Raw genomic sequence first — 12,721 nt, forward strand, 5'->3', positions numbered from 1 at the left:
TCACGAATTTGTTATTAATAGAATTGAGCGTATTCAAAAGGGTTTCCTTAAATATGCCCTTCCTTCCCTAAATCTCTCCACTCTCATCCCGCCGTACAATTCTCGCCTTATTTTGATTAACCTTAAGTCCTTTGAAAGCAGATGAACTATTCCTTTCTCGGTTTTTTTTCATGACTTGGTAAATGGTATAATCCATTAATCCGCATTGCTGCTAGTTATTCACTTTCTTATTGCTGCGCGAACACCTTCTTTTAATTTTCTTTCTTACCTCAAGACCTTCAATACAAATTATGCAAGAAATGCCCCATTAGTGCATTCACTTCGAGAATTCAACGCGACTTCAAATTCTATTATGCTTGAGTCTTCTTTGCCCAATAATGTAAATTATAAATTATTGAATTCAATTTTTTTTAGTGCTTTTTGCACTTTAGTGCTAAGTAAACGTTTTAGTCAGCAAGAACATTTCGAGTTTATTAGCATTTTTGAAATAAAGAAATAATTGAATAAATAAACTTCGTTGCCACTTATGTATATAATGTACTAGCGTACCCTCGCCCACTTCGCTAGGCGATAAATTCAATGATTTGCTGAAAGAGAATAAAATTAATACGAAACAAAGCAAATTCTTTGATACAATTTCATTCGAACTTTATTGTAACACTTTTTGGTAAACAACGTTTTTGGTTTTTCCATCTTTCGCCTAAATGAATAATGACGATGGTTTGCCTACTCGTGAGCAAATTGGGTTACCTAAATTAATGCCGCACCTTTGTAGAGACTGCCCTTGCGCCTATTAATTGTCATAGCGAAGGCAAGGTGAATAGGGAACTACAAACGTTTGAAATCGAATGGTAAATCCGTTGGAATCAGTGGAATTCTGGGTATCAAAACGTCTTCTCCTTCTTTGTACTTCCCTTTCAAAGTCTGGTACCGTTGCAAAGTCGTGGCACATTAATGTTGCGCAGCATAATAATCGGTGCTCCAATTTTTAATCGTAAATTATGAGGTGGTAGGCCTGGCAAATCGAGTGAGTTTAAGAATTCAGTTGCATAATTTACGACATCATCTTGATCAGTAAATAGTGGCCATTGACTTACTTATATGCAACTATGTCACCAGGTATTTGATCCAAAATAGCTACATTTATATCATTTACGTCCTTATTTTTCCCAGCTAAAATTGCTCTTTCGCTGAGCCAAGCATTGTTTTTGTAGTGTTGAACTCTGTTTGGAAATACACTCTGTATCAATGCCTCTTTAGACTGTGCAAAAGTGCAGAAATTGTTAGGCAATGTAATCATTCCTGTTGGATCGACAGACATTGGGTCATTTCCCATTTTCAGTAATTGGTGTGAAAATTCAGCTGCTGACGGATCGTTCTGTAGTTGAACACGTACGTTTGTGGTAAGTGTAAGCGTGTTTACATGTCTCGATAAATACGATGATTTTAAACATACATTGATTTCATCTGCGGCCGTAGATTTTGGGATCACAGGTAATGTTTGCCTGAAATCTCCAGCCAATAAAATCATGGCACCTCCAAAGACTGTTTGGCTTCCTCGTAGATCTTTCAAAGTTCTATCAAGTGCTTCTAATGATTTCTTGTATGCCATAGTACACTCGTCCCATACGATGAGCTTACATACTTTAAGAACTTTTGCCATTCCAGAAGTTTTCGAAATATTGCATGTTGGTGTTTCATTTACCTGCATATTCAAAGGCAACTTTAATGCAGAATGTGCTGTGCGACCGCCTTCCAGTAATGTAGCCGCAATTCCGGAAGAAGCGAATGCCAATGCAACGTTATTATTTGATCGAATTGTTGCTAATAGCAATGAAATCAAAAAGGTCTTTCCTGTTCCCCCAGGAGCATCCAAGAAAAACAATCCACCAATTCCATGGCTAACATTATTCATGATTGTATCATAAACATGTTGCTGTTGTTGTGTTTAGTTCATTACAATCATAATGGTATTCACGCTCCAGTTCTCAATTTTCATTTCATTTCATTTATTGCCCAAAATCATTTTAACATAGGAGTTTACAAAGTTATGATAAAATTAGATTATTTAGCATTATCCTATCATACATTTGTATTTATCTAGGAGTTTAAAACTTATTTTTCTTTTGATATATACAATAGGTTATGATTATTATTTTGTATGTCTTTGGCATAATTTTAAAACTTATTTATATTCTCCCAAAAAGGGCTTAAAAAGGAGATAACGTATAATAAACTTCTATAATTTATTTGGCTATAAATTGATCAATGTTATAAACTAAATTTTCATCGTTGAAATTGTTCATCACGAAACGAAAACACAATCCGAAGTTCTCAATCGAGTTGTTGTAATGAATTAAACACATTTGTAATATCAAATTTAACGAAATTGAATGACCCATGTTGCTGTTGGTGATACAATTATGAATAATGTTAGCCATGGAACTGGTGGATTGTTTTTCTTCGATCCTCCTGGGGGAACAGAAAAGACCTTTTTGATTTCATTGATATTAGCAACATTGCATTGGCGCTCGCTATTTCCGGAATTGCGGCTACATTACTGGAAGGTGGTCGCACAGCACATTCTGCATTAAAGTTGCCTTTGAATATGCAGGTAAATGAAACACCAACATGTAATATTTCGAAAACATCTGGAATGGCAAAAGTTCTTAAAGTATGTAAGCTCATCGTATGGCCATGATTTCAGGCAAACGTTACCTGTGATCCCAAAATCTACGGCCGCAGATGAAATCAATGCATGTTTAAAATCATCGTATTTATGGAGACATGTAAACACGCTTACACTTGCTACAAACGTACGTGTTCAACTACAGAACGATCCGTCGGCAGCTGAATTTTCACACCAATTACTGAAAATCGGAAATGGCCAAATGTCTGTCGATCCAACAGGAATGATTTCATTGCCTAACAATTTCTGCACTTTTGCACAGTCTAAAGAGGCATTGATACAGAGTGTATTTCCAAACATAGTTCAACACTACAAAAACAATGATTGGCTCAGCGAAAGAGCAATTTTAGCTGGGAAAAATAAGGACGTAAATGATATAAATGTAGCTATTTTGGATCAAATACCTGGTGACATAGTTGCATATAAGTAAGTCAATGGCCACTATTTACTGATCAAGATGATGTCGTAAATTATGCAACTGAATTCTTAAACTCACTCGATTTGTCAGGCCTACTACCTCATAATTTACGATTAAAAATTGGAGCACCGATTATATGCTGCGCAACATTAATGTGCCACGTCTTTCCAACAGTACCAGACTCGCTGTGAAGAAGCTAATGGGTAACGTTATCGAAGCAACAATTTTGAAATGGAAGTACAAAGGAGAAGACGTTTTGATACCCAGAATTCCACTGATTCCAACGGATTTACCATTCGATTTCAAACGTTTGCAGTTCCCATTCGCCTTGCCTTCGCTATTTTTCGTCCTTATTTTTCCCAGCTAAAATTGCTCTTTCGCTGAGCCAATCATGGTTTTTGTAATGTTGAACTATGTTTGGAAATACACTCTGTATCAATGCCTCTTTAGACTGTGCAAAAGTGCAGAAATTGTTAGGCAATGTTATCATTCCTGTTGTTTTTGAAAAAAGGTTTATTTTTTTTGGTTAAAAAGTGTTTTTTGAAGTTTTGAAAAACACTTCGCTCTAACAAATTTCTTCTCAGTTAATTGCTGAAAATTAAATATTTTGAAAAAACAATTTTTTTTTTTAATTTAACGTTTTTGAGAAAATTTTGTTCTTGAAAAAATTTCATACTTTTGTAAAAGTTTAAATTGATTTGTTAAAAAAGATTTTTGTCCGCTTTGAAAAACACCCCCTCGAAAAAATGTATTCTCTATTAATAGTGGAATATGAAATGCTTTGCGGCCGCCGTAGCCGAATGGGTTGGTGCGTGATTACCATTCGGAATTCACCGAGAGGTCGTTAGTTCGAATCTCGGTGAAACACCAAAATTAAGAAAAACATTTTTCTAATAGCGGTCGCCCCTCGGCAGGCAATGGCAAACCTCCGAGTGTATTTCTGCCATGAAAAAGCTCCTCATAAAAATATCTGCCGTTCGGAGTCGGCTTGAAACTGTAGGTCCCTCCATTTGTGGAACAACATCAAGACGCACACCACAAATAGGAGGAGGAGCTCGGCCAAACACCTAACAGAAGTGTACGCGCCAATTATTTATTTTTTTTTTTTTTTATGAAATGCTTTGAAAACACCATTTTTTTTTTTAATTTTGTTTGGTTTTCAGAAAATTTTGTTTGGACAAAATTTCATACCCTTGAAAAAGTTTTATTTTATTTTATTTGTTTAAAATTTTTGAAATTTTTTTTTTTGTAATTTTAGAAAAACACCTCTTCGATGAAATTTCTTTTATCTTTTTGAGGAAAATTTGGTTTTGAAAAAATTTCATGCTTTCGAAATTTTTTTATTTTACTTTATTTCTTCAAAATTTTTGAAAACAATTTTTTTTATAATTTTCGAAAAACACCCCTTTGAAAAAATGTTTTCTATGTGTCATAGTGGTATTTCATTAACTTTTAGGATTATAGTCAAATACTTACAAATATCTACGCTTTCACAAATAGCAACAATAAACAAATTTCCTCAAAACCAAAAAATTTACTTTTTTTCTAAAAAAATTCTAAACAAACAACGTAATAAATTTAGAATTTTGTGTTCACGAAAAAACAGTATTGTTTTTATTGTATTAACTGAAAACCAAAATGTTGCAAAAAATCAAAACAAAACTAAATTATTTTTTTGTGTTCATTTGGTCCATATGTTCCATAAAAAGTTGACATGGTAAATAATATGCAGGGTCTGATACACGCAAATTTCCATTGACCATTATAGTGACAAAATTATCGATCACCAATTCCAACAGGATTTCAAAATCAGAGTTGGAATGAGTTGTTGTGTGGTGTACTTCTGAAAAAAATGAGAAATAAACAAAATAAATCTAAAAATTCGAATTCTAACTTTATCTTGTGTATGTTCTTATTACCTTTGAATTTTTCCAATGAAGCACCATTCATTTTAAATTTTCCAAGAATTTTTTTTATCATTTCGCGTTTCTTTCCTTTTTCATTCGATTCCAACATTTGTTCATAGCCGAAAACATCGTTTGCAAACGCATTCATTTCCATATAGAATTGGTCAAAGAAAGCATTGCTCAATTGAATTGAAACATTATTTTCATAAATACTTAGGACCTTAACTAATGCACCTTGGTACATACCTAACGCAGATATTCATCGCGACCTTGACATCGATACTATTGATGAAACAATACAAAGCGCTAGCAGAAGACACATAAATAGACTATTAACGCATACAAATCCTATGATGAGAAGACTACCAAATAAAGAAAAATCTACCCAAAGTCGGCTTAACCGTCAAACACCAACAGATCTTGCAAAATCCTTGTAATCAATTGTCAACTAATCGTATATATCATTGTTTGTTAACCACTTGTTTTTAAATAATATGTATATATTTCTTCTGAATGAGCTTGGGGGCATTGGCCCTTCAATATCACTCTCATTCCATCTTTTTGTAAATCAAATTACTTATTGTCTAACGACAGGTGTAATATTTTATGGAAGAAATAAAAAAAAAAAAAAATAATTTCATTCGAATCATTTGAAATTTCTGTATACAATACATTTCTGTATCACAATACAAATACAAAAAATTCAAAAAAAGTTGTACACATAAAATGAATGTCGATTCGAAACTTACTTTAATCTGACAATCGAGCAAGTTTTGTTTTGGACAATATTTTGATTTTTTCTTTTTTTTATATGAAGAAAATATTTAAAAGAAATTTTTTTTGCTAAAAACCTTCCCATAGTGGATCCCTATAATATGAAAAAAGAACGAATAAAATTGGCCTCGTATCGGCCCAAAAAAATGCGGACAAACGAACATCATTTCATTTTTATATATATAGATTATATATAACAATAAAGTTCAAACACACACGTATGTTTATTCACTTTACGAGAGGCAATCAATAAGTAGTGATAATCAATACATTATAAACTATTTATTTCTTAACATTAAATTTATTAGCTATATAATCTTCCCATTGTTTCTCTAAAGCTTCTATACCCTTACCAAATATTTCTGTTCCTCTTCGAAAAATGATTTTGCGGCAGCTAACGTCGTTTAATTTCCTCTACCTCTGAGATGTCTCTTGAAGCTATGAAAGAGATAATGGAAAATAAATCTGGAGAATAGGTAGGGTGTTCAGACAATTCGTAGCCTACTTCTTGTATTGTAGCCATCGCAATATCAGCTTTGCGTGCGAGTGTGTTGTCTTCATGAAACAATACTTTTATTCGCAAATTGTCGCACCTCTTTTCTTTAATGTCTTACCACAACCTCCTCGTTGGATTTGCTTAGTATGAGCCAGTAAGAGTAGAAAGCAAATAATCAATCCTAATAATTTCATTGGCAGCATTAAAAGCAGGCACCATAATTTTTCCCACAGAGTTTGCAATCTCAAACATCATAATAATCGCTGATGAATGTCTCTTCCAGGTTTCATCCATGGTTACAAATCATGGTATAAAAAGCTTCCGCATTACCTTAAAGTTTTGCAAGATTCGCTCTTAAAATGCGAAGTTGCTTGCCTCTGTGTTCTTTGGTTGACATTCTCGCTACCGAAATTTTCTTGGTGTTTAAATTTGCAGTGGGGTTACATTGTACTCGTATGCTGCCAAATTAGCTCTCTTTGATCTCAACCAAATACTTGATGGTCACTTATCAGTCAGACAAGTTCATCGATTTTTTTACATTATCCTCGATATGGGACTAGGATGAACGCCCGGAGTGGTGTTCTGCCCAATTTAAAGTAATTGAATAACCTTGCAACTGTAGGATATTGAGAAGTAGAGTCCACTACGTCGACGTGAGATGCTTGGGCGGAGGCATCCTAACAGGCACTTCGTCTACTGGAAGTTGTGCGACGGTCATGCTTTCCTTATTGTAGTGAATGTAGTTAGTTGCACCTTCTTTCGAGTAAAGCATAGTAGTAGCAACTGCCACCGCCTTAGTTATGTATTTCTAGTGCCGATACTTTTCTTGCTAGCTCATCAGCCCCCTATATTCCTATGATCGGGAACATATATCAGAGTAATTTGAAGCCAATTGGGTAATCGGTAAGCATATACATCGTTCGATCAGTGATGCTCATTTTAAGGGAATTCATTAAATGTACAGAGATGCATTTATATTTATTACAGTGTAAAAGTTATGCCCACTTCTGGTAGTCCTTCGTTCCTCTTATTAGGGTTGCTGCGCAGGGATGTATTACCAGTCAAAAGTAAAATACTTTTGTGAGCAATAAATTCTGATTTTGTTTTTTACCTATTTTTCAGTTTATATGAAAAATAACAACTAAGTATAAATTTTGTTGATTTATTGATATAGTATTGTCCTTTAACTTTAATAACCTGTGAAATATTATAATTTATAAATAAATTATAAGAAAATACAAAAATTTGCTTAATCGTATTCACATGCCAGATACTAATGTGGGCCACTGTATACAAGTGAGGGCCATTTACCTTAGGTAATTACGCTCTTTACAAATATCAGTTTGCTATTACTTTTTGGTTATCCTCGTATTTATTACATAGTGCGACAGTAAAAGTTATCGGGGAAAAGTTTCATAGGTACGTGAAACTATACATTCAGTTATCAATTCATGTTATGAGGACCATTCAGTTTCAAAAGGATAAATTTCCCAAAACTTATTTTAAATACCTATGCTCACTCAACGATATTGATATAAATATAAAGCGAAAGAAGATATATCCATCCATTTTTCATCTTCGTTCTTCTAGATATTTTATAAAAACATAAAAAGACAGTAGAACTTTCCTCCTTAAAATAAAGCATACGCAATGGATACTCCTACTATAAAAAATTTATGTTTGTCCTGTCGAAAAGTAAACAAACAAAAATTTTTTAATAGCTGGATATATCTTCTTTCGCTTTATATCCATATCAATATCATAGAGTGAGCACAGGTGTTTAAAAAAATTTTCAAAACCCAGTTTTTTGAAACTTTAAAGTCCTTAAAAAACTCATATAACAATACGAGGTGTGTTCAAAAAGTATCAGGAATTTTGAATTTTTCAGTTACTTGTTGACAGCTGCTTTGCTTGCACGTGTTTCGACTCGTCTTCGAATTTTACCTATTCAAAAAGATGGATCAAAGGGCCTGTATCAAATTTTGTGTGAAAAACGAAATTAAGTGCGCGGATGCATTCCGAATGTTGACTGTGTCATACGGAGAAGCTACTTTGGACCAAAGCAATGTTTATCGATGATACAAAATGTTCTGAGAAGGCCGAGAAGATCTGAACGACGAACAGCGTGCCGGACGCACTTCAACAACAGACGAAAAAATTGATGAAGTGAAGAAAAAATGGTATTGGCCAATCGTCGAATCACCGTTGGAGAAGTTGCTGAGGACCTAGACATATCGATTGGCTCGTGCCATTCGATTTTTTTTTATCAATGATTTGGGCATGAGACGGGTCGCCGCAAAATTCGTACCGAAACTGTTCAATTTCGCATGAGCATTACTAATGAGAAGTTGGACTCTGTCCGTGACGATCCAAATTTGCTCCAGAAGGTCATAACTAGTGACGAATCGTGGGTTTATGGTTATGACGTGGAAACCAAAGCTTAGTCATCTCAATGGAAGATGCCGTACGAACCAAAACCGAAAAAAGCTCGGCAAGTTCGGTCGAATGTAAAAGATTTGCTTACCGTTTTCTTCGATTGCAAGGGCTTTGTGCATCATGAGTTCTTACCACAAGGTAAAACGGTCAATAAGGAATATTACCTGCAAGTTATGCGCAATTTGCACTTAGCAATCCGCCAGAAACGCCCGGATTTGTGGAGGAACAAAAGTTGGCTCTTCCATCAGGGTAAAGCCCCTGCTCACACATCGTTACTTATGCGCGACTTTGTGGCCAAAAACAACACACTAATGATACCACAGCCACCGTATTCTCCAGACCTGGCCCCCTGTGACCTTTTCTTGTTCCCGAAACTGAAGAGGCCCATGAAAGGACGACGCTACTCTACGATTGACGAGATAAAGACGGTATCGAAGGAGGAGCTGAACAAGATAAAAAAAATTATTTGAATGATGCTTCGAAGATTGGAAAAAACTTTGGCATAAGTGCTTAATATCTCATGGGAATTACTTTAATGGGGGCAAAATAGATATTAATGAATAAATAAATAATTTTTGAAAGATACAAAATTCGCGATACTTTTTACATATTTTGTACAATATTTTCCCGTACATGGACAATTTTTCCGTGACATCAAATAAAATAGATTTTTGTCGCATGGTTTCGCAGAGCCGCTTAATTGATTGGCAAAATATGAAAACTTTTCCCATATCTTAAGCAAATATTCCCGTTTTGAAAAAAGGGCCTGAAATTAAATATAAATTTATTTGTCCCTTACCATATATTCTCTTTTAGTACTAATCCACTTTTCAAGGCTTTAATAAAATGTATACAATTTCTGCGGATAATATACCCAGGACGACTTGGTCATTCAATGTCAGTAAGTTGTCTCTACCCGACTGAAATCACTTATGCCAGTCGAAAATTCCTATGTGGGATTTTTGAAGTATTTGGTGCGCTGCCTTGGGTGTCGAATTCAAAAGTTTTTCAAAACATGGCGTTTATTTATATTTGTTTATTATTATTTTTTTATGGTTTTCTTAATGAAAGGCATGTCATGCATGTTTGTTTAATAAAAGCGTGAACACCATAATTAGAAACTATGTATTTGCTTACAATATTTATTATATGCAATATATTCAATAAAAGGTATAGTCAATCCCATTAGCTATAAAAGCTTCACATGTTTGAGTCATAGTTGGTTGGTTGAATTGGTGTTTCAGCCAGAATCCAACTAGCGCTTCCGCACCATTTTGTTACCAACTTGTTTAACGGATATTTACAGTATGACTGTATCCAGTCTGTGTGTTTCAAGAACCTTGTTTGGTTATTGAAATCTAACCCAGAGAGTTGTACGAGACTCTCGAACAGCGGTTTGCCCGGGATTCTATCCTTCCATGGAGCAGAGCATTCACAGAGGAAATGGAATATTTTTTCTTTTTCTTGGTTGTTTACAACTGTGTCAATGTGTGTTATGAAGGATGCCCATTTTGACTGCCTTGAGTCTCCAGGCTGAGTCTCTCCAGTCATAATTTGTATTCATTTCTGCGCAAGTTGTGGGGTCCAAATCAGACGAATTTGATAACTATTTGATCCTCCATATTGGGTTTCCTTTGAGTTTTGCTTAACTACTGCCAAAACATTTTCAATAGGGTTGGCATCAGATGTCTGTGAAGGCCAACCTAACATTCAATCCCATTTTGCGATTTCCACTATACATACCTTCGACTTCGATGGTTGGGATCGCTGCCTTCTTGTAAAATCTAAAGTTTGCTAGTTCTTCCAAACAAATTCGTAACTGACGGTAAGAAAATAATGCTTTTGGGTAAATTTTGTTCATCAAAACTGCATCCAAATTGGCGGTAATTACAAATAAACGGTCATTCATTGGATACTTAAGAATTCGTTCAAGTTTTCGATTACCACCAATACAACAGGACTGGCATATGCAACTATTCGCACAAAACTATTTGCAGAAAAATAATAGAATCACCAGTGGTACATTTTTTTATTTTTTATTTTATGTTGAATCTAGAAATCGTTTCAGTTTGTCAAGTCAGTTCAGTCATTTATGAATTTTTCAAAATATCGAAAATAAAATATGCTCAATCTGTGGATATTTTCGGCGTTTTTTACTATGCTATTCACTATAGGTATGTATAAATACATTCGATACGCAATTCAAAAGGAGATGCAAAGATAAGATGGAACTATTTTCTTTTCAAAAAGTGTTGGCCGATGATTTCATAGCGATAAACTATCCGGACGGTGTAATATTGGAAGCTTCTGAAGCGCCATTACCCCTGAAACAAATAAAGTATGTACTAAGGGCCATAGTTGGGGAGGATGCATCAGCTAATGGTCAATTTTCGCCATTAAAAATTGATAACATCTTCGCAATCCCAAATCAAGGATTTATAATGACCCTCCATCTTGATAAATCAGCCGACTATTCAGCACTGGGTACTTTCGTAAAATATTCAATCAAGGGTCGACGTCCAGGTGAAACTTTCCGACATGTAATCAATTTCGAAAAATTTTACGTAACGAAAACACTTGCTAAAACTTCTACGAACATTGACGTAAGTTATTTTTAAATACGATATGCGATATTTCGGCGTATAATTTAAAGTTTTTGAATAGTATATCTATTTAGAAAACAAATTGCATGGAGTTAAATTTACCGAAGCTGAGCCGGTTATGGATGAGGTCCGAACAGTCTTAGCATCAGATGCTGTAGAGAAAATAACGGTGGATATTAGGGCAAAAAATTTCGTAGGCCTTCATTTGTTTAACAAAGAAGATGCTTTGGATTTTGGAAAACTTATTGACCCGATTAATAAATTAAAAGACATTTTGAAAAATACTCGTATTTTCTTCGGCATAGTAACATACGGTGGCGACACTGAAACTCTAAGCAGTCAGAATGCTAGCTATGCATTAACTATTGATCCAATTGAATTTGTAAGTTATGTTTTATGCTTCCTGTGTGGATTTGAATGGCTCAGTATTTTATTTACATTTGCAGAGACGGCATAATGTTGCGCCATTATATGATGAGAACTATGCAGTAATTTTCAATATAATATTTTGGTTTACGGTTGCCTTTGCCTTTACTTTATTTGCTGTTATTTTGGCTCTCCACAATATGGATCCTGGAAGAGACACCATTATCTATCGAATGACAGCAACACGTTCCAAGAAGGGCGTATAAAATGCTATTAGATGGTCTCCAATATTTTTATTAAAAGGTTGAAAGCCAAGTCTGATTCAAATTGAGTTAAGCTTTTTACAACTAGTTTTTACACAAACAATACATCCACGAAATGGTAAATACGACTCCATACAAACCATATTTTTATATACCCGATATTCTATACTCCGATTGCATAAGAAACATATAAGAATGCGGAAACATTACTTTCATGCAGTGCCTTCCACACTCAGTGGGTGGTGACAACACATTTATTGCATTACTAGTCATACCCAATATAACTAAACTTATTCCACAAAAATTCTGTGCTGACGAGCAAAGTATTCGACAACCCAAGGACCGCTAAAGCTAAACGAATTCAGTCTTTAATTCCGTCCTCTGCAAATTTAGAGCAGAAGGAATTTATTGGCAGTGAAATGGTTATGAAACAAGAAATAGTCATAAACCGATAAGACAGAAACCCAAAAACTGCGGTCTGAAGCTCAATATTTTAAATTTTTACAATTATTTGACAAAGTCTTAGACTCTTGTAATAGCTTAGAGAGGATATGCATATGTGCTTAAAAAAAGTATGTGCCTCTTTATAAATTTAGACAAAAGTAAAAAGGAAAACTTCTCAGCCGCCGTAGCCGAATGGGTTGGTGCGCGACTACCATTCGCGAGGCTCAAATGTCCGTGCATGAAACACCAAAATGAAACCACTCGGCAGGCAATGGCAAACCTCCGAGTGTATTTCTGGCATGAAGAAACCATTTGCCATTCGGAG

The 12,721-nt window shown here is 34.8% G+C and overlaps 2 protein-coding genes across 2 annotated transcripts in view; one reads left to right on the top strand and one right to left on the bottom strand.

The window, feature by feature from the left end:
- Positions 1-12,721, bottom strand: part of LOC128871666 (uncharacterized) — a 126,655-nt gene that overhangs the window by 65,009 nt on the left and 48,925 nt on the right. The gene's annotated exons all lie outside the window — the stretch shown is intronic.
- Positions 10,804-11,487, top strand: LOC128854959 (uncharacterized). Its single transcript, XM_054089488.1, has 3 exons — positions 10,804-10,894; positions 10,971-11,323; positions 11,398-11,487. The coding sequence occupies exons 1-3, from the start codon at positions 10,843-10,845 to the stop codon at positions 11,464-11,466; spliced, it is 474 nt and encodes a 157-aa protein (XP_053945463.1). The 5' UTR covers positions 10,804-10,842; the 3' UTR covers positions 11,467-11,487.

This window comes from Anastrepha ludens, chromosome 2, assembly GCF_028408465.1.
Source record: "Anastrepha ludens isolate Willacy chromosome 2, idAnaLude1.1, whole genome shotgun sequence".
NCBI classification, from domain to species: Eukaryota; Metazoa; Arthropoda; class Insecta; order Diptera; family Tephritidae; genus Anastrepha; species Anastrepha ludens.

Excerpts from the sequence above, each read along its gene's own strand:
- LOC128854959 (XM_054089488.1), top strand. The coding sequence starts at position 10,843 with ATGCTCAATCTGTGGATATTTTCGGCGTTTTTTACTATGCTATTCACT. Across the intron at positions 10,895-10,970 it reads TACTATGCTATTCACTATAG|TGTTGGCCGATGATTTCATA; the intron begins GTATGTATAAAT and ends CTTTTCAAAAAG. Across the intron at positions 11,324-11,397 it reads AAACTTCTACGAACATTGAC|AAAACAAATTGCATGGAGTT; the intron begins GTAAGTTATTTT and ends ATATCTATTTAG.